The 22,327-nt window shown below is 42.5% G+C and overlaps 4 protein-coding genes across 5 annotated transcripts; all 4 read right to left on the bottom strand.

The window, feature by feature from the left end:
• Positions 1-4,500: 4,500 nt before the first annotated feature.
• LOC135236935 (olfactory receptor 2G3-like) lies at positions 4,501-5,831 on the bottom strand. The gene has a single exon (XM_064303546.1). The coding sequence runs from the start codon at positions 5,777-5,779 to the stop codon at positions 4,850-4,852; it is 930 nt and encodes a 309-aa protein (XP_064159616.1). The 5' UTR covers positions 5,780-5,831; the 3' UTR covers positions 4,501-4,849.
• Positions 5,832-9,402: 3,571 nt separating this feature from the next.
• Positions 9,403-17,695, bottom strand: LOC135236375 (olfactory receptor 1E16-like). 2 transcript variants are annotated; one of them, XR_010324561.1, is made up of 2 exons: positions 11,124-11,299; positions 9,403-9,635 (listed from the first exon to the last, which is right to left on the bottom strand). XR_010324561.1 is itself a non-coding variant. In XM_064302689.1 (2 exons), exons 1-2 carry the CDS (start codon positions 17,375-17,377, stop codon positions 9,602-9,604), a joined length of 618 nt encoding a protein of 205 aa, XP_064158759.1. In that variant the 5' UTR covers positions 17,378-17,695; the 3' UTR covers positions 9,403-9,601. The 2 variants fall into 2 exon arrangements, 1 of the variants encoding a protein (XP_064158759.1); XM_064302689.1 differs by lacking the exon at positions 11,124-11,299 and adding an exon at positions 16,794-17,695.
• On the bottom strand, positions 9,909-11,181 carry LOC135236696 (olfactory receptor 2G3-like). The gene has a single exon (XM_064303185.1). It carries the CDS (start codon positions 11,179-11,181, stop codon positions 10,252-10,254), a length of 930 nt encoding a protein of 309 aa, XP_064159255.1. The 3' UTR covers positions 9,909-10,251.
• A 2,179-nt stretch (positions 17,696-19,874) lies between the features above and the next one.
• On the bottom strand, positions 19,875-21,838 carry LOC135236723 (olfactory receptor 4B13-like). The gene has a single exon (XM_064303218.1). The coding sequence runs from the start codon at positions 21,640-21,642 to the stop codon at positions 20,665-20,667; it is 978 nt and encodes a 325-aa protein (XP_064159288.1). The 5' UTR covers positions 21,643-21,838; the 3' UTR covers positions 19,875-20,664.
• Positions 21,839-22,327: the final 489 nt, after the last annotated feature.

The following is a 22,327-nucleotide window of genomic DNA, read 5'->3' as shown; positions in this document are numbered from 1 at the left end:
GCCAGGTAAAAATCAGCAATTTCATCACCGCCCGGGGCGTTATGATGGAGTGGTAATTGAGCGGCTTGCATATCGCGATATACCTATCATAAGCCATAATTGCTAAGGTAGTAAATTCTAAGTGTATGTAGCAGGATAATACAAAAATTTGACCCAGACACGCTTTATACGAAGTAACACTCAAGTCGGATGAAAGGTCCACCAATATTTTAGGATAAAATATAGAAGCACCAAGTATACCATTTACACACAAGTTACACACGAATATAAGCATGGGCTCATGGAGCGTTTTCTCCAAAATAACTGTCCCAATCAAAGTCAGGTTCGCTAAAATCGTAAAAAGGTAAATAAGAAGAATGAGGATGAAGTATGTGCGCTTGCCTGGCACTGTCTCACTCAGTCCTTGTAGAAAAAACAGTATTTCAGTTGAATTCCCCATGGTACTTTTATAGCAGATGTGTAAAAAACGCCGGGGAGTTTCGGAGTTCTTGCATCGGCTTTTCCGGTGATACTTTCTCCTGCATCGCAAACAGGAAAAGTACAGACGATCAGCAATAAGCAGACTGGTTGTTTGTACAAAGGCTTGTGGACTTCCTATTCAGAAATGATCTATCTCGGATATTACGTGTTCACAATGCTTGTCAGTTGTATAAATTACGAATAACTATAAGGCTGAAATCCTCCAAATGTCCTTGAAAGTAACATGCAAACCTTCATATTTCGAAAAATAATATAAAACTTTCCTGATGTTCAAACCAAAGGGCTGAAGACTTAATTTGGTTTTTAACTGTAGTGAGAAAGCAACACGCTGAAACATTTAATGTCTGTGCCCATCGTATCGGGCTTTATATCTAGATTGTGTAAATGGCCTTTGAGATTTGCCAGCCAATCACCGTCCTCGCCGAATCTGCTTAATGAACTGATGTCCTGAGAGAGAAAACAAGAGAAAAATAACACTGGCAAAATGTGATGATGATGGTGATGATGATATAGTTTATTCATCCTCAAAAGGGAAATTCACCTTGTCCCCAGCGCAGAACATAAATAGAGACTAAGAAGACATACAAAGCGCGGCATCAAAAAATAAAAATAAAAATAAAATTAACGACATAAAAAAACAGACACTAGGGGTCTGACAACTACACAGCTGTACAACGGAATGCGTGAAAAGTGGTATGTATAACGCACATATGTCCACAGTTCAGTACCTGTCGTCTTACAGGTGTGACTCTCGTGAGCATACAGGAAGAATAATGTACAAATTCTTTGACAAAGTAATTTTCTTAAGTATTTAAAGTAGTTCATGTGCATCTTTCACCAAATGTTGTATTGCAGTAGACCTAGTTCTAGACTGCTTTGATTAGGGGACTTTTTATTCTGGGCACAGTGTGTGCCATTGAAATAAAAACGTTTTCAATGAACAAAAATGGCAAGTTACTCACACATACAAAGTCACTAAGTCATGAAGACTTGCAAAAGTACTGGTATCAAACTAAGGCCAAGTTACCTGCACATACATGCAAACACACATACATCGTAGGCACTCCCGGATCTACACTGCTGTGATTGGGAGGGAGACAGAGATTTTTTTTGGGGGGGGGGGAACTTTATCACATAATTTGTGATGAGAAGCGCAGCGGACCTGGGTGTAACATTGCAAACTAACCCTTTAAGCCAGTGGTCTCCAACCCTCGTCCTGGAGAGCTACAGGGTCTGCTGGTTTTCATAGTGACTCTGTACTTCATGAATCAATTAGAGCAGTTGATTACACAGTTAACTCAACTCACCTGGTGTCTTGGGTCTCAATTGGGTGCTGATTTTAAGGTGAAAAAAAAAACCCAGCAGACCCTGTAGCTCTCCAGGACCAGGGTTGGAGACCACTGCTTTAAGCAACTCTTTTGATTACGCTTATCTTTTTGTGAACATTTACAGTCTGATCGACGTCTACTGTTTAGCACTGGTGCTTTACTATATATATAAAACAATTGCTGAGACAAACAGTGTGGTGGCACAATAAACTATAACAGGCTGGCACCATCAGAAACTGAACACAAATCTTCTTGAGAAAGCACTTTATGTACTTGCTGATTTGACAGGCATCCAACAATCCTTAATTTATAAAATTATCAGCGATCTCCTTTAATTTCAGCTCCCGAACTCGCAAAGTGTGTAGCCTTCTCTCATGTTCCAGGTTTGATCTTCTGAGATCCACTTTTTGTGTTTATAAAGTTAATACAGCATAACCTTAGTCGTAGCAAGGACTCCCCTTTGCTGTCTTCCTCAGCTAGCTGGCTGACCTTTCAGTTTACACTGAACACATTTCCCAGCAGTCTTTGCATATCAGAAAATTAAAGTAGTACCAAAGAAATGACCACAAAGCTAATTTTTTGCATAAGGGAATAAAGTTATAAACACCTACTTAGTTATATGGCCATGAACGACATTGCAATAATACGTTCTTTAATGCTATCATGTGTAATCATTTGCTCATGCTTTTAAAGAAGGCAGCCCAGTAAGCACAATTTAGCTCCAGTTTTATTCCATATGGCCTGTCTGTATCCTAGCTGGCTAGAAAACTGTGACATTGCGACCAAATGTAGCTGGTTAACCGAATGGCTAAATGGTATGGCATTATACATTCTATACACTGGGTGAAAGACCGGCTAGATTTGGTCCACAAAAATCCATAAGAATGGCACAGTTGCAAAAGCAGTAGTTTAAAAGTAATTGACAATTATTGGTTAACAAATAAGCGTGCATAAGAAATTAAAGATTTGCTTGAGCCTTAAGTGGGATTCTACGGTCCCAAAGCAACAGCTTTTCCAGTGAGCCACCAACTAAGCAGCTGCATTGAGAATGATTGGCTGGCGTAGCTAAATGTCCAATGAGGAGACACATTGTTTGTGGGCTTGGAGCATTTGTGATGATGTAATCAGGCAGGAAAAAGAAGAAGAATCCCCTAAGTTTGGGTCTTTATTGTACGGATGTGTGAAGTTGTTTGTGAATTCTGTCTGTTGAAATGTGGTCAGAAGGTAGAGAAATTAGTGCTTTTAAGGGCTGAGAGTCTGTGGTCATTGTGGATTTCTTAAGGAAACCCTGAAAAGTGAAACAGTGATTCTTGACCTGAATTGTAATTAAATTTGAAATAATCGAATAAATTAATTTAAATTTAATAACTAAACTAAGTACTTCCAACCTTATGCCAAACTCAAGAAGACTGAGCTGCTGTTTATCCCTTAGATGACCTCCCAGCACATTATTTATTTATGATTTTTTGTTTCTGTCAAGACTGGATAAACACTGGTTTTTGTTTATCTTTAAGGCCATTGTCGGAATGCTTCCACCTTATATTACAAGGTTGTTAGAGTGGCGCTCTGGACCCTATCAAACCCGATCAAATGGCTTGCTATGACTAAGGTCCCTCGGGCTCGATCAGAAATTGGGAAGTCAGCATTCCATTTAGTGCCCATCCTCCTGGAATGAGCTCCAACAAATGCTGAAAATCAGCTCTCTACCTACTATATGGGCAGTTTAGATCGCTGGTTTTGAACATTCCTGTCTCTGAGTGCATCTGTTTTGATCTGTATCTGTGCTGATTTTATTTATTTTATTATTTTATTTATTTTATTTTTATCATATTTTACTGTATTTTATTACTGTTATTGTATTATTTACTATGTTAGTTGCTGTTGTTATATTCTATGATCTTTTATTACACCTATTGTGTTTTAATTGTGTTTGTAATCTCGGCTACATTGAAAATGAGGGCCTGGCCCTCAATTGTACCTCCGAGAATTTAAATAAAGGTTCTGACTGACTGACTGACTTTTCACTGTAAAAAAAAAGTGAAATTATCATTTGCATTACAATTTATAATCTGTAAAATTAGTTTCAACAGTCTCTGAAACTATTGCAGACCAAAAATTGTTTATACTCAGAGGTACAAGTTTATATGAAACAAAATTACCTGCCACATAAGCTGCTTCTTTTTCTGGGAACCCCAAGGATGAGATGGCAATGGCAGGTTCAATAAGTGACATTTATTGACCAATGAGCACACAGGGAGAGCGCCTCATAGGCAGTCCAAAAGAACTCTGAACTGTCTGATACATCCATCTTTCACAGGCAACAATTAGAATCCTCACACGTTGGGCACGCTCATAGAATGTGTCCACCAATAACTTCTCTGTGATCTTCAAACACAACTTTCCGCTGATTACCTCATCTGGTCTTGAGGTGGGTGCACCTGTCTGCGCAATGCGTCATAGGATAGAGAGAAAAGAATGATAGAAGAGACTAGGTTTCCCCAACACTGACTGAACACCAAAATGTGTTAAGTAACAACAGCCCTCATTAAAAACATTGTTCTACATAGTTTTTGACATATTAAAAATAACTATTAACAATATTTTATATAGGTGATATTTTTGCAAATATCTAAGAGAAAGATTCAATCTGGAGAAACGTAGAAACATGAATTTAACTTAAAATGCAACCTACATTTTTTACTCTCTTGAGTATAAATAGCAGTCTCAACAGTCTCAGGACTCATTCCAGTTTACATCTGTCTGGGTTTTCCAGCTCCGAATGTACCATAAGTTTCCATACACAAGGCAACACAACCCATCCTCCACGATGTTTTGCGTGAAACTAAAAAAATCACGTAAACCGAACAAGGCCACTATACCAAGATAGGATGATATTACTTCCGGTAATATCTAAAACTGTGCTGCATTTTGTAATCCTTTTGTTCCTCTGTTCAGAGAAAAAAATGTGTCCTGTTGTTATTTTTAGGAAAACATTTGTAAGGGCGGGTGTTGCATTTCCTGCCTGAACAAAGTACAAACATTCACTTCAGAGCATGTCGTTTCTGGCTGCATATTCTAAAGACTTTCCGGCGGATCTGGTTCAGTCTCAGGCCATAGATTAGGGGATTTAGGAGCGGTGGAATAATGAGGTAGTCCAGGGACATGAAATTGCGGAGAGCCTGCAGACGGTCGGTGGGACCATAGCGCGTGTACATGAGGTCAAAACCCAGTGCGACGAAGTTGTTGGTCAGTGCGATTAAATGGGGCAAACAGGTCTGCATGAATTTACTCCGTTCTTTCGGCGATCGCACACATGCTCTGACGATATGAATATAGGAAATCACGATCAGAACTGCTTCTGAAACGTGAAAAACAATGAGAATGTACCCGTATATGTTGTTGATAGTGGTGTCCACGCATGACAGCTTTACCACGGCCCAAGCTGTGCAGTAAATTTTTTCGATTTTGAATCCACAGAGGGGCAGTCTGGCTACCAGGGCCGCGACAACAACTGATTCACAGATGGATGAAAGCCAGGTGAAAAGCAGCAATTGCATCACCTTCCGAGGCGTGATGATGGAGTGGTAATTCAGCGGCTTGCATATTGCGATATACCTGTCATAAGCCATTATTGCTAACGTAGTATATTCGCAGAATACGTAGGTGTATAAGAAAAAAATTTGACACAGACAAGCTTCATACGAAGTAACACTGAAGTCAGATGAAAGGTCCACCAATATTTTAGGATAAAATATAGAGGCACCAAGTATACCATTTACACACAAGTTACACACGAATATGAGCATGGGCTCATGGAGCGTTTTCTCCAAAATAATTGTCACAATCAAAGTCAGGTTCGCTAAAACAGTAAAAAGGTAAACAAGAAGAATGAGGATAAAGTATGTGTGTTTACTTGACACTGTCTCGTGCAGTCCTTGTAGAATAAACAGTATTTCAGTTGAATTCCCCATGGTACTTTTATAGCAGATGTGTAAAAAAAGCAGAGGAGTTTCCGAGATGTTCTTGCATCGGCTTTTCCGGTGATAATTTCTCCTGAATCGCAAACAGGAAAATTCAGCAATAAGCAGGCTGCTTGTTCGTACATAGGCTTGTGGGCTTTCTATTCCGAAATCACCTAGCTATATCACCTGTTCACAATGCTTGTCATTTGAAAAGAATTACAACGAACTATACGGCCGAAATCCTACAACTGTTTTTGAAATCAACAGAAATACCTTTATATATCGAAAAATAATATTAAAATGTCCCTACGTTCAAGGCAAGGGCCTGAAGACCTCGTTTGGTTTCTAACTGTATAGAGAAAGCAACGCGCAGAAGGATTGAATGTCTGTGTCCACCGTATCGGGCTTTATATCTGGATTGTGTAAATGGCCTTTGAGATTTGCCAGCTAATCACCGTCCTCTTCGAATCTTGCTAATGAGCTGAAGTCCTGAGAGAGATAACAAGAGAAAAATAACACATGCAATGTGATGATGATGATATAGTTTATTAATCCTCAAAAAGAAAATTCACATTGTCACCAGTGCAGAACATTACATCAAAATAGAGACTTACAGCACAGGCGCATGCATCCATGTGTGCATGCATCCACGCACAAACCTTCACACAAACACATGACCTCTTCTTTGGCTCATGGCCAACATTTCCACAAAATCTTTCTCAGCCTCCTTGGGCGAAAACTGTGGTCGCTATGGGGTGGGACATTTTTTGTGGACCAACCGACCGACCAACCGACAGACAGAGCTATGGAGCAGCGGTCGCAGCTAATAAATTAGGCAGTCAATATTATTATAGAAACATTCGGCACCACTTTACTGTACATTATATTAGTATATGAGCTTGCAAAACTGAAATGCACAGAGAAGTTGTGGTTTGCTAGTGAACATAATAGCCTATGTTTCACAAGCTAGCTATCGAGCCATCTTACTGACCAGCCCCAGCCAGCAAGCTAGACAGTAGATCAGTTGTAGGCCTACTGTAGCTTGCTAACTTTTACTAACAATACAATAAACAAGCACGAAACCGTCCAGACCCACGGCGCAACTTGGCAAACTATATAGCTAGCTAGCTATGGCACGTCCTCACCTCTGTAACATTATTTGTTGTCCTCCGTGTGTCCATACATCTGTATTGGTATTTGTAGCTGTGTGTCCTTAGCTCCAACTCATGTGTGGAGAATAGCATCCGTACGTGCTAACTAGGTTAACTAAAGTAGGCGATCCGTACGCGCTAACTAGGTTAGGTAAAGTAGGCGAAACGCGAACATGTTAAGGTTAGCTAAAGTAACATTAGGCGACAAAGCTGTGCTTAAAAATGTTGTGCCGTACCACCTGCGCATGCGTCGTACTAAACGAAGCACCGCCTGCGCATGCGTCCCACAAAACGTCCCTGAAAGGTCGTCCATGAGTGAGTGAGTGACCACAATTTGCCGTGCATAGCCTACGCCGCCAGTTCGTGCGCGCATTGGGAAAAATCAGTGGCACTCGACTGTAACATTATATGTAGCTAGCAGGCTAGCCACAACTTCTGACTGGTTGAAATTCTACAGTAAAATGTGCATGCTCCGTTCTGTTATGATAGCTAGCTACTATTAGCTACTGTTGTTTAATTGTGATAGACAAGTGAAATAGAAATGTGGTCAGTAACTCGGTAATTTGGTTGTCATGTAACGGGTACTGCCTACGGTTCCTAGCTATTCCTAGCCAGTGTTACGCCGATCACAAGCAAAATGCATTTTTGTGTAAAGCGATTGAAGACAGAAACAGCTAATATAATTCACTTGATTTATCTGCTTGCTTTGTCTTGAATGCCTGCATGGTACATAAGAGAAAGCTAAATATTTCATCCATTATTTCATCCGAACCTCCCCCTCACTATCCATCTTCCGCCGTGGCCTGAAGACTCATCTCTTCAGACTATACCTAGAATAACCACCACCACGCTGTGTATATATATATATATATATTAAAAAAAAAAAAAAAAAAAAAAAAAAAAAAAAAAAAAAGCCTTTTTCCTGTCACTTGTTACATGTTGCCCCATCCCTGCACTTCTTGGTAAATTGTATTTGTCCTAATACTCTAGATTATTCTTCTGCCTAGTTTGGCTTTGCAGATGTTAGACCAGGATAGTGTTCTTTGTTCTCGGCTAGAAATAGCTTTACAAAATAAGTAATTGTACCTTACTGAACCCGTGTTCAGCAGTTGTCTACGATCATGAAAATGCACTTTTGTACGTCGCTTTGGATAAAAGCGTCTGCTAAATGAATGTAATGTAATGTAATGTAATTATACTACAATCGAATTACCGAGTTACCGACCACATTTCGATTTCACTTCCTTTAAACAGCAGTAGCTAGGAGTAGCTAGCCACCATGACAGAAAATGGAGCGTGCACATTCGACTGTACAATTTCAACCAGTCAGAAGTTCTGGCTAGCCTGTAAGCTATTGTGTTACAGTTGAGTGCCACCAAATATTTACAGTACAACTGTGCTACTGTCTAGCTAGGTGGCTGGGGCTAGTCAGTAAAATGGCTTGGTTGCTTGTGAAACATATAGTTATTTAGTCTGCTAGCAAACCACAACTTTTCAGTGCGTTTCTGTCTTGCTAGCTGCGTACTCATATAATAAACAGTCATGCGTTGCCAAATGTTTCTATAAACATATTGACTGCCTTATTTATTACTTTAACTTGCAGAAATGTTAGAAAATAAATTATAAATGACCTTGTCACAATGAGTAACTTGCTTTCTTCCACAAAATCCTGTAGCTAGCCAGCTTTGTCAGCTCCTCAGACAATCTGAAAGCTTTAGCAGAGTGCACCCCGCTGGTTAACGTCATTGCTCTGCGTTTACCGTGATCAGGGCCGGCCCGACCCAATAAACAAAGTAAACATTTGTTTAGGGCCCCGCGATTGGTGCAGGGCCCCCACCCTCCAGGATATATATAAATGTCAGGCAGGAAAAAGAAGAAGAAGAATCCCCTAAGTTTGGGTCTTTATTGTACGGATGTGTGAAGTTGTTTGTGAATTCTGTCTGTTGAAATGTGGTCAGAAGGTAGAGAAATTAGTGTTTTTAAGGGCTGAGAGTCTGTGGTCATTGTGGATATTTCTTAAGGAAACCCTGAAAAGTGAAACAGTGATTCTTGACCTGAATTGTCATTAAATTTGAAATAATCCAATAAATTAATTTAAATTTAATAACTAAACTAAGTACTTCCAACCTTATGCCAAACTCAAGAAGACTGAGCTGCTGTTTATCCCTCAGATGACCTCCCTGCCATGGGAGCTCTCCGACACTGTTGATGGTACCACAGAGACTGCCTCTCACTCTACAAAGAACCTTCGGGGTGGTCCTAGATGAGCAGCTGGACTTCATGGAACACATCAGGGCAACATCACGGCAACATCGTGGTCCTGCAGATTCCTCCTCTAAAATTAGTTTCAACAGTCTCTGAAACTATTGCAGACCAAAAATTGTTTATACTCAGAGGTACAAGTTTATATGAAACAAAATTACCTGCCACATAAGCTGCTTCTTTTTCTGGGAACCCCAAGGATGAGATGGCAATGGCAGGTTCAATGAGTGACATTTATTGACCAATGAGCACACAGGGAGAGCGCCTCATAGGCAGTCCAAGAAAACTCTGGAGAACTGTCTGATACGTCCATCTTTCACAGGCAACAATCAGAATCCTGACACATTGGGCACGCTCATAGAATGTGTCCACCAATAACTTCTCTCCACTGTGATCTTCAATCAAAATTTTCCGCTGATTACCTCATCTGGTCTTGAGGTGGCTGCACCTGTCTGCACAATGCGTCATAGGATAAAGAGAAAAGAATGATAGAAGAGACTAGGTTTCCCCAACACTCACTGAACACCAAAATGTGTTAAGTTACAACAGGCCTTATTAAAAACATTGTTCTACATAGTTTTTGACATATTAAAGATAACTATTAACAATTATTTTTATATAGGTGATATTTTTGCAAATATCTAAGAGAAAGATTAATTCTGGAGAAACGTAGAAACATGAATTTTATTTTTATCACTGCAACTTAAAATGCAACCTACATTTTTTACTCGCCTGAGTATAAATAAGCAGCCTCAACAGTCTCAGGACGCATTCCAGTTTACATCTGTCTGGGTTTTCCACCTCCGAATGTACCATACGTTTCCATACACAAGGCAACACAACCCATACTCTACAATGTTTTGCGTGAAACTAAAAAATCACGTAAACCGAACAAGGCCACTATACCAAGATAGGCTGATATTACTTCCGGTAATATCTAAAACTGTGCTGCATTTTATAATCCTTTTGTTCCTCTGTTCAGAGAAAAAATGTGTCCTGTTGTTACTTTTTATGAAAACATTTGTAAGCGGGGGTGTTGCTTTTCCTACCTGAACAAAGTACAAACATTCACTTCAGAGCATGTTGTTTCTGGTTGCATATTCTAAAGACTTTGCGGCGGATCTGGTTCAGTCTCAGGCCATAGATTAGGGGATTTAGGAGCGGTGGAATAATGAGGTAGTCCAGGGACATGAAATTGCGGAGAGCCTGCAGACGGTCGGAGGGACCATAGCGCGTGTACATGAGGTCAAAACCCAGTGCGACGAAGTTGTTGGTCAGTGCGATTAAATGGGGCAAACAGGTCTGCATGAATTTACTCCGTTCTTTCGGCGATCGCACACATGCTCTGACGATATGAATATAGGAAATCACTATCAGAACTGCTTCTGAAACGTGAAAAACAATGAGAATGTACCCGTATATATTGTTGATTGTGGTGTCCACGCATGACAGCTTTACCACGGCCCAAGATGTGCAGTAAATCTTTTCGATTTTGAATCCACAGAGGGGCAGTCTGGCTACCAGGGCCGCCAGAACAACTGATTCACAGATGGATGAAAGCCAGGTGAGAAGCAACAATTGCATCACCTTCCGAGGCGTGATGATGGAGTGGTAATTCAGCGGCTTGCATATTGCGATATACCTGTCATAAGACATTATTGATAACGTAGTATATTCGCAGAATAAGTAGCTGTATAAGAAAAAAATTTGACACAGACAAGCTTCATACGAAATAACACTGAAATCAGATGAAAGGTCCACCAATATTTTAGGAAAAAATATAGAGGCACCAAGTATACCATTTACACACAAGTTACACACGAATATGAGCATGGGCTCATGGAGCGTTTTCTCCAAAATAACTGTCACAATCAAAGTCAGATTCGCTAAAACAGTAAAAAGGTAAACAAGAAGAATGAGGATAAAGTATGTGTGTTTACTTGACACTGTCTCGTGCAGTCCTTGTAGAATAAACAGTATTTCAGTTGAATTCCCCATGGTGCTTTTATAGCAGGTGTGTAAAAAAAGCCGAGGAGTTTCCGAGATGTTCTTGCATCGGCTTTTCCGGTGATAATTTCTCCTGAATCGCAAACAGGAAAATTCAGCAATAAGCAGGCTGCTTGTTCGTACATAGGCTTGTGGGCTTTCTATTCCGAAATCACCTAGGTATATCACGTGTTCACAGTGCTTGTCATTTGAAAAAAATTACAACGGACTATACGGCCGAAATCCTACAACTGTTTTTGAAATCAACAGAAATACCTTTATATATCGAAAAATAATATTTAAATGTCCTTACGTTCAAGGCAAAGGCCCGAAGACCTCGTTTGGTGTCTAACTGTATAGAGAAAGCAACGCGCAGAAGGATTGAATGTTTGTGTCCACCGTATCGGGCTTTATATCTGGATTGTGTAAATGACCTTTGAGATTTGCCAGCTAATCACCGTCCTCACCAAATCTGCCTAATGAGCTGAAATCCTGAGAGAGAAAACATGAGAAAAATAACACATGCAATGTGATGATGATGATGATGATGATATAGTTTATTAATCCTCAAAAAGGAAATTCACATTGTCACCAGTGCAGAACATTACATCAAAATAGAGACTTACAGCACACGCGCATACATCCACGCACACACCTTCACACAAACACATGACCTCTTCTTTGGCTCATGGCCAACATTTCCACAAAATCTTTTTCAGACTCCTTTGGCGAAAGCTTTGGCCGCTATGGGGTGGGTCACTTTTTGTGGACCAACCGACCAACCAACCGACAGACAGAGCTATGGAGCAGCGGTCGCAGCGAATAAATTAGGCGGTCGATATTATTATAGAAACATTCGGCACCACTTTACTGTACATTATATTAGTACATGTGGTTGCAAGACTGAAATGCACTGAGAATTGTGGTTTGCTAGTGAACAAAATAGCCTATGTTTCACAAGCTAGCTATCGAGCCATCTTACTGACCAGCCCCAGCCAGCAAGCGAGACAGTAGATCAGTTGTAGGCCTACTGTAGCTTGCTAACTTTTACTAACAATACAATAAATAAGCACAAAACCTTCCAGACCCATGGCGCAACTTGGCAAACTATATAGCTAGCTAGCTATGGCACGTCCTCACCTCTGTAACGTTATTTGTTGTCCTCCGTGTCCATACATCTGTATTGGTGGTTGTAGCTGTGTGTCCTTAGCTCCTACTCGTGTGGAGGACAGCATCCGTACGCGCTAAGTTAACTAAAGTAGGCAATCCGTACGTGCTAACTAGGTTAGCTAAAGTAGGTGAAAAATATTGTACTGTGCTGGTGATTGGATGGTTCAAATCACTGTGGAGATTCAGTCAGCACTCTGGCTTTGCTTATTGGTGGGGTTCCAATGACCAGGCCGTAGTTGCAATGAAGGGTTTTATTGACAATGATCAAGGTGCAATAGCCTTGTATCTGTGTGTGTGGTCTGGTTTCATGAACACACAAAACACCTTAACTAGGCTTATTTCAGCAACAGAATAGAGAACTGTGTTAAACTGTTGAGCAAAAAGTTCTTGTGAACTTGCTATGCTGTACCGGAGCGCCTGTTTTCCTCCTCTAATTTTCTTCTTGCGCAATTCAGGAGGCACTCCCGCTTCCGGCCAGTGATTAGCTAATCAGTCCCCACATCTTAATGGAACAGGACGGCCTTTTTAACAGTAGGCGATCCGTACATGCTAACTAGGTTAGGTAAAGTAGGCGAAACGTGAACACGTTGGGGTTAGCTAAAGTAACATTAGGCGATAAAGCTGTGCTTAAAAATGTCATGCCGTACCACCTGCGCATGCGTCGTACTAAATGACCCTGAAAGGTTGTCCATGAGTGAGTGAGTGACCACAATTTGCCGTGCATAGCCTACGCCGCCAGTTCCTGCGCGCAGTGGGAAAAATCAGTGGCACTCGACAGTAACATTATATCTAGCTAGCAGGCTAGCCAGAACTTCTGACTGGTTGAAATTCTACAGTCAAATATGACGCTCACACAGCGATTCAAACCCACGCTCACACAGTGATACCCACGCTCACACAGTGATACCCACGCTCACACGGTGATACCCACGCTCACACAGTGATACCCACGCTCACACAGTGATACCCACGCTCACACAGTGATACCCACGCTCACACAGTGATACCCACGCTCACACGGTGATACCCACGCTCACACGGTGGTTCAAACCCATGCTCACACAGTGATACCCATGCTCACATGGTGATACCCACGCTCACACAGTGATACCCACGCTCACACGGTGATACCCACGCTCACACAGTGATACCCACGCTCACACAGTGATACCCACGCTCACACGGTGATTCAGACCCACGCTCACACGGTGATTCAGACCCACGCTCACACAGTGATTCAAACCCACGCTCACACGGTGATTCAGACCCACGCTCACACAGTGATTCAAACCCACGCTCACACAGTGATTCAGACCCACGCTCACACGGTGATACCCACGCTCACACAGTGATACCCACGCTCACACAGTGATACCCACGCTCACACGGTGATACCCACGCTCACACGGTGATTCAAACCCACGCTCACACAGTGATACCCACGCTCACACAGTGATACCCACGCTCACACGGTGATACCCACGCTCACACGGTGATTCAAACCCACGCTCACACAGTGATACCCACGCTCACACAGTGATACCCACGCTCACACAGTGATACCCACGCTCACACGGTGATTCAAACCCACGCTCACACAGTGATTCAAACCCACGCTCACACAGTGATTCAAACCCACGCTCACACGGCGATACCCACGCTCACACGTGATACCCACGCTCACACGGTGATACCCACGCTCACACAGTGATACCCACGCTCACACAGTGATACCCACGCTCACACGGTGATTCAGACCCACGCTCACACGGTGATTCAGACCCACGCTCACACAGTGATTCAAACCCACGCTCACACGGTGATTCAGACCCACGCTCACACGGTGATTCAGACCCACGCTCATACGGTGATACCCACGCTCACACAGTGATACCCACGCTCACACAGTGATACCCACGCTCACACAGTGATTCAAACCCACGCTCACACAGTGATACCCACGCTCACACGGTGATACCCACGCTCACACGGTGATACCCACGCTCACACAGTGATACCCACGCTCACACAGTGATACCCACGCTCACACAGTGATACCCACGCTCACACGGTGATTCAGACCCACGGTCATACGGTGATTCAGACCCACGCTCATACGGTGATACCCACGCTCACACAGTGATACCCACGCTCACACGGTGATAACCACGCTCACACGGTGATACCCACGCTCACACAGTGATACCCACGCTCACACGGTGATACCCACGCTCACACGGTGATTCAAACCCACGCTCACACGGTGATTCAAACCCACGCTCACACGGTGGTTCAAACCCATGCTCACACAGTGATACCCACGCTCACACAGTGATACCCACGCTCACACAGTGATACCCATGCTCACACGGTGATTCAAACCCACGCTCACACAGTGATACCCACGCTCACACGGTGATACCTACACTCACACGGTGATACCCACGCTCACACAGTGATACCCACGCTCACACGGTGATACCCACGCTCACACAGTGATACCCACGCTCACACAGTGATACCCACGCTCACACAGTGATACCCACGCTCACACGGTGCTACCCACGCTCACACAGTGATTCAAACCCACGCTCACACGGTGATACCCACGCTCACACAGTGATTCAGACCCACGCTCACACAGTGATACCCATGCTCACACAGTGATACCCACGCTCACACAGTGATACCCACGCTCACACGGTGATACCCACGCTCACACGGTGATACCCACGCTCACACAGTGATTCATACCCACGCTCACACAGTGATTCAGACCCACGCTCACACAGTGATACCCATGCTCACACAGTGATACCCACGCTCACACAGTGATACCCACGCTCACACGGTGATACCCACGCTCACACGGTGATACCCACGCTCATACGGTGATTCAGACTCACGCTCACACGGTGATTCAAACCCACGCTCAGGCTATGTCGCCTGTTTAACAGGCCAACTCAGGTCCAGGTGATAAGCTCACCCTTACTGTAGTCCTACTGATTATGGCTAGTCCCCACACATTGCCCCTTATCGGTCCCACCCTTCAACCGCTGTAGTTAAAACACACTGGACAAATAACCAACAACAGGGCTAGTCCTAGGACAGAGAAATATTAGGTATGTAGACAATTAAAAAGGCACATAACTTGCCGGGTTCCCAAGACAACCCATGTGTCCCTTGTTCATCCACTAACTAAATCCTAATTCCATGAGTAAAAATGAATGTATTCGATACGCAGTCAACTGTTATGATTTACGTTGTTCTTTACAACATAGACATTTTTTCTACATATATTGCGATATATTGCATTCGACATTATATTTTTTCTGACATAGGATGCAGCACCATAAAATTCAGTTACTCCGAAGTCGCGCGCCTAAGCAGTTATCTGCGCTTGGAAGACGAGAGTTACGGTTGTTAACCACGAGTCAAAATAAAATGATGTGTCCGATGCCTGTACGATACACGACGTCCTTTACATCATAGGAATTTATTTTCTGGTGTATTTCATTTTTATATGTTTCATTTAACATTGGTTTCGTTTTTGTTATAGATTTATATATTTAAATATATGGTCCCAGTTGAATATATTAATGGATATATATGATATGTACTAGGATATATTCATTTTGATGGTGTTGTGTTTCTGATACAATATACTAAATATTGTTTTTGACACAAAGCTACCAAATATGACTGAAAATGTTTTTCCTGATATGTGAAATACTTTCTAATTCTAACGTATTTAACATCCTTGGAAGTTGCACGCCAAGAAGAACTAACGAAGGACAAGGATTCCTGTTTTTAACCATGGAGCAGTTTTATTGACAAAACACCGCGGCTAAAATTGTGCAGGCTGCTGTCTACCAGGTAGACTACATACCGGTACATGTGCGAGAGAACAATACCAAGGTTTGCAACAAAATAACGTTACAAGAAGAACTAGTCAATTTTACCACAGACCAAGGCAGTAAACGTAATGGATTGACTGATAGGAATTCAAACACAAATATATCAGCCATAAATTAAAAATTAAATCACGCACAATTTAAATCTTCGTCTATAGCCTATTTTCCGGCGAGTAGACGAAGGTAAAACGGCATTCACTTTAGAACATCTGTTTCCGGCTGCAAGTTCTAAAGATTCTCCGGCGGATCTGGTTCATTCTCAGACAATAGATGAGTGGATTTAGCAGCGGTGGAACAATGAGGTACTCCAGGGACATGAAATTGCGGAGAGCCTGCAAACGGCTGGTGGGACCATAGCGAGCGTACATAATGTCAAAAACGAGTGCGATTAAAAAGTTGGTCAATGCGATTAAATGGGGCAAACAGGTCTGCATGAACTTACTCCGTTCTTCCTGCGATCGTACAGATGCTTTGACGATATTGACATAGGAAATCAAAATAATCACTGCTTGTGAAATGTGATAAAACATGAAGATGTACCCGTATATGTTGTTGATAGTGGTGTCCACACATGACAGTTTTATCACGGCCCAGGCTGTGCAGTAAATCTTGTCGATGATGAATCCACAGAGGGGTAGTCTGCGTATCAGGATCGTCGCAACACCTGATTCACAGATGGAAAACAGCCAGGTAAAAAGCAACAATTTCACCACCTTCCGATGTGTGATGATGGAGTGGTAATTGAGCGGCTTGCAAATCGCGACATACCTGTCGTACGCCATCGCTGCTAACGTAGTGAATTCGCAGAAGGTGTAACTGTAAATTACAAATATTTGACCCAGACAAGCTTCATACGGAGTGACACTCAATTCAGATGAAAGGTCCACCAAGATTTTAGGATAAAAAGTAGAGGCACCAAATATCCCATTCACACACAAGTTACACAGAAATACAAACATGGGCTCATGGAGCGTTTTGTCCAAAATAATTGTCCATATCAAAGTCATGTTCACGAAAATAGTAAATAGGTAAACGATAAGAGTGAGGACAAAGTATGCGCGTTTGTTTGACTTAGACGCATACAGTTCTTGCAGGACAAACACGATTTCTGTTGAATTCTCCATGGCAGTTTTATAACAGGTGAGAAAAAACACCGGTGAGGTTCTGTGCTGTTCTTGCGACCGCTATTCCGGTGATAATTTATCCGGTACCGTATACAGGAAGAGTATGCACGGCGAGCAATAAGCAGACTGCTTGTTTGTACAAATGCATGTACACTTCTAACTTCATCTACCCGTTATATTTCGATGTTCACGGTTAAAATCCTACAACAATTCTTGAACGTAAACATAAAACTTTCACATGTCGAAAAATTATGAAATCATTTTCTGATGTTCAAGCCGCAAGCTTTAAGACTTCAATCGGTTTCTAACTGCACGCGAGAAAACAATACATAGCCTATAAAGGTTTAGTCACTGAGCCCGCCGTATCAGACTTTATATCTGCATTGTGTAAAGAACCTTTGAGATTTCCCAGGTAGCCTAATGAACACCCTCTACGCCGAATCTAATTAACCTAATGGCATGAAGTCAACTATGACAGATGGGAAAAAAAGAAAGATAACAGAGGCAAGTGTTAAATGTGCCCTTAAGAATAGAATGTTTGTATTTTGCATGGATGGAAAGTGGGTTGTGTAATACATAGGCTATCCATTCAATGGCCACTTTATGAGGTAGGCTACACCTATCTAGTACCAGCGAGGTCCTTTTGCCCATAGAACAGCCAGAATTCTTTGGAGATTGGATTTCACAAGGTGCTGGAAGCATTCATTAGGGATTTTGGTTTTACAGCATCATGCAGTTCCTGTAGATTTTTTAGTCAGGCATTAACGCTGCGAACTTCCCATTCCACCTCACCCCAAGGGCTTCATCTGGCTTTTTAAGGAATAAACCAGGGCGTGTCTGAGTGTCTGTCAGAACTGTATTTTTCCCCCAGCTCCCAGAGTTAAGCTGTGGCAATGCCCCTCTTAGCTGAATGATGTTGAGTCTGGTGATGGAGGAAATGTTTTATTATGTGCAGGATACGTGTGTTATTGCAACTTTCCTTCAGAGTGTCAGCTGAGCATCCTGATTAGCTTCTGCTTGAGTGATTGGAATGTGTGTGTGGCAGTCGGTCCCCCAGAGAGGTGGATTGGTCTCGGCTGCGCCGTCTGGTGGAGAGGGCACACGCACCTGGGCTGCGTTGGCTAAACAGCCCAGGTGTTTAAAGGTGTGCTGCTCTCCGCAGTTCGGGGCCGAGACTGGGAGCTAACACCGAGAGCGAGTTTCTTTAATTGAGTTGCGTTTAATCACAGTTCTGTTTCTTTTAATAAGACGGGGGTACGCTGAACCCCCGCTGAAAATTCAGAGGAGCTGGTCTGCTGGAAAGCACTCCAGCTATGGAGCGGGGAACTGAAATAGTTGTCGATCTGTTTTACTTTCTTTTGGACTGCATTTATATAGCGCTTTTATCCAAAGCGCTTTACAATTGATGCCTCTCATTCGCCAGAGCAGTTAGGGGTTAGGAGTTAGGTGTCTTGCTCAAGGACACTTCGACACGCCCAGGGCGGGGTTTGAACCGGCAACCCTCCGACTGCCAGACAATCGGTCTTACCTCCTGAGCTATGTCGCCCCTTCTTTTGTCTTTGTTATTTTAATTTGTTATTTTAGTTAATTGTTTTTTGCCTGGAACCCATGAGGGGGAAGGGTGAAGGGGGTGGTTTATTTGATTTCATGTTTGTGTGGGTGCACTCTCTTTCTCTCTCTCCATGTGGCAACCAATGGTGTTCCCCGGCTCGGCACTGCCGCATCTCCCTCCCAGGGGTGTCACGCTGGCGTGCGACGTTTTGGTGCCGAACCCCCGATAGGGAGCGGTCTCGGTGTAAGCCAAATTAGCCTTCAGCTGAACTCCCGGGTTTTCGGCACCAAATATGGCACACGCAGTGACTACCCTGGTAGAGACATGAAGAGCTGGACACAGGGAGATGTGGAAATTCCGGATAACTCCAGCGTTTTATTGGGAGTAGCGAGAGAGAGCGTAATCACGAACGAAAAAACCTTCGCCCCTCACCCTCATGGGATCTGGGCAAAAACAGTAAACTGAAATAAATAAATGAAATCATATGAGCGCTTTTCAGCCTTTTCCATGGTACGTGCTCTCTCTCGCTGTCGTGGGGGATCCCCGGTCTCAGACGCCTACTGTGGAAAGAAGCACGCTTTTAAATCCTGGACTGATTCGTAATATCATCCAGGTGTGTGCCTACTTAACCTGCAGGCCTGCTCCTCTAATTGCCCTGAATTCCTCCCGCAAACCGAGCCCTGCCACAGTGTGTTATTGTCTCATAATGTCATAAGATCAAACCAGAATTTTCTTTCCTCCATGACTGCAGCATATTTTTGTTTGCAGTACCAGTTAATGTACTCGCGCTCAGCTGCTGTCTCTCAGTGGCACCTCTGCAGCAGCACCCTATTCATGTTAATGTGGGGAGCAGCACCCCAGGAACAGACTCAGGAACCCCAAGGATGAGACGGCAACGGCAGGTTCAATAAGCGACATTTATTGACCAATGAGCACACAGGCAGAGCTCCTCATGGGCAATCCAAGAAAACTCTTGAGGAACTGTCTGTGCCATACATATTTTATTGGCTACAATCACGATCCCCAGACGTAGGGCACGTGCATAGAATGTGTCCACCAATAACTTCTCAACACTGTGATCTTCAAACAAAACTTTCCGCTGATTACCTCATTTGACCTTAAAGAGGCCTGTCTGCACCATGCGTCATAGGATAGAGAGAAAAAATAATAGTAAAGACTAGGTTTCCCCAACACTGACTGAACACCAACATTAAAAAAGTTAAATAACAACAGACCTCATTAAAAACATTTTTTCTACATATTTAATGCCACATCAAAGAAACATGTATATATTTGGTGATATTTTTGTAAATATTTAAGAGAAGGCGTAATTTTGGTGAAACATAGGAACGTTATGATTTTTATTTTTATCACTGGAACTTAAAATGCAACCTACATTTTTTACTCTTTTGAATATAAATAGCAGTCTCAACACAGTTTGCATCTGTTTTGGTTTTCCATCTCTGAATGTACCATAAGGGCAATGTTTTCATGCACAAGGCAACACAACCCATGCCCAACAAAGTTTTCTAAAACTAAAAAAATATTGTAAACCAAACAAGGCCACTATTCCAAAATAGACTTATATTACTTCCAGGAATATCTAAAACTAAACTGTGCTGCATCTTAGAATCCTTTTGTTATGCTGTTCATAATAATTTTTGTGCTGTTGTCATGTTTATGAAAACATTTGTAGGGGTATGTTGCTTTTCCTGGCTGAACAAATTACAAATATTCACTTCAGAGCATGTGTTTTCCGGTCGAAAATCCTGAAGATTCTCCGGCGGATCTGGTTCAGTCTCAGGCCATAAATGAGGGGATTTAGGAGCGGTGGAATAATGAGGTAGTCCAGGGACATGAAATTGCGGAGAGCGTGCAGACGGTCGGTGGGACCATAGCGCGTGTACATGAGGTCAAAAGTGAGTGCGATTAAGAAGTTGGCCAGTGCGATTAAATGGGGCAAACAGGTCTGCATGAACTTACTCCGTTCTTTCGGCGATCGAACACATGCCCTGACGATATGAATATAGGAAATCGCGACCAGCACTGCTTGTGAACCGTGGAGAAGCATGACAATGTACCCGTATATGTTGTTGATAGTGGTGTCCACACATGACAGCTTTACCACGGACCAGGCTGTGCAGTAAATCTTGTCGATGTTGAATCCACAGAGGGGCAGTCTGGCTATCAGGCCCACCACAACAACTGACTCACAGATGGATGAAAACCAGGTAAAAAACAGCAATTTCATCACCTTCTGAGGTGTGATGATGGAGTGGTAATTGAGCGGCTTGCATATCGCGATATACCTGTCATAAGCCATCATTGCTAACGTAGTATATTCGCAGAGGGCGTAGCTGTATAATACAAAAATTTGACCCAGACAAGCTTCATACGACGTAACACTCAAGTCAGATGAAAGATCCATCAATATTTTAGGATAAAAAGTAGAGGCACCAAGTATACCATTTACACACAAGTTACACACGAATATAAGCATGGGCTCATGTAGCGTTTTCTCCAAAATAACAGTCCCAATCAAAGTCAGGTTCGCTAAAAGAGTAAAAAGGTAAGCAAGAAGAATGAGGATAAAGTATGTGCGCTTCCTTGACACTGTCTCATTCAGTCCTTGTAGAACAAAAAGTATTTCAGTTGAATTCCCCATGGCACTTTTATAGCGGACGTGTAAAAAACGCCGGGGAGTTTCCGACATGTTCTTGCATCGGCTTTTCCGGGGATAATTTGTCCTGCATCGCAAACATGAAAAGTACAGACGGCCAGCAATAAGCAGACTGGTTGTTTGTACATAGGCTTGTAGGCTTCCTATTTCGACATAATCTAGCTCGGATATTACGTGTTCACCATGCTTGTCATTTGAATAAATTACAACGAACTATAAGGTTGAAATCCTACACCTATTCCTAAAATTCACATAACTTCACATATCGAAAAATAATATAAAAATTGTCTTGATGTTCAAGCCAAAGGGCTGAAGACTTAATGTGGTTTCTAACAGTATAGAGAAAGCAACGCACAGAAAGATTGAATGCCTGTGCCCACCGTATCGGGCTTTATATCTGGATTGTGTAAATGGCCTTTGAGATTTGCCAGCTGATCACCGACCTCACCGAATCTGCTTAATGAGCTGATGCCCTGAGAGAGAAAACAAGAGAAAAATAACACTGGCAAGACTTAAATGTGATGATGATGATATAGTTTATTCATCCTCAAAAAGGAAATTTACATTGTCACCAGCACAGAGCATTACATTAAAATAAAGACTTAGAAGACACATAGCACAGCATAACAGAACATAATGACATTTTAAACAGACACATGGGGCACACAGGCAGAGCTCCTCATGGGCAACCCAAGAAAACTCTTGAGGAACTGTCTGT

The sequence above is a fragment of the Anguilla rostrata genome, chromosome 12, assembly GCF_018555375.3.
Source record: "Anguilla rostrata isolate EN2019 chromosome 12, ASM1855537v3, whole genome shotgun sequence".
NCBI classification, from domain to species: Eukaryota; Metazoa; Chordata; class Actinopteri; order Anguilliformes; family Anguillidae; genus Anguilla; species Anguilla rostrata.
This window is presented reverse-complemented; position numbering and strand designations above follow the sequence as displayed.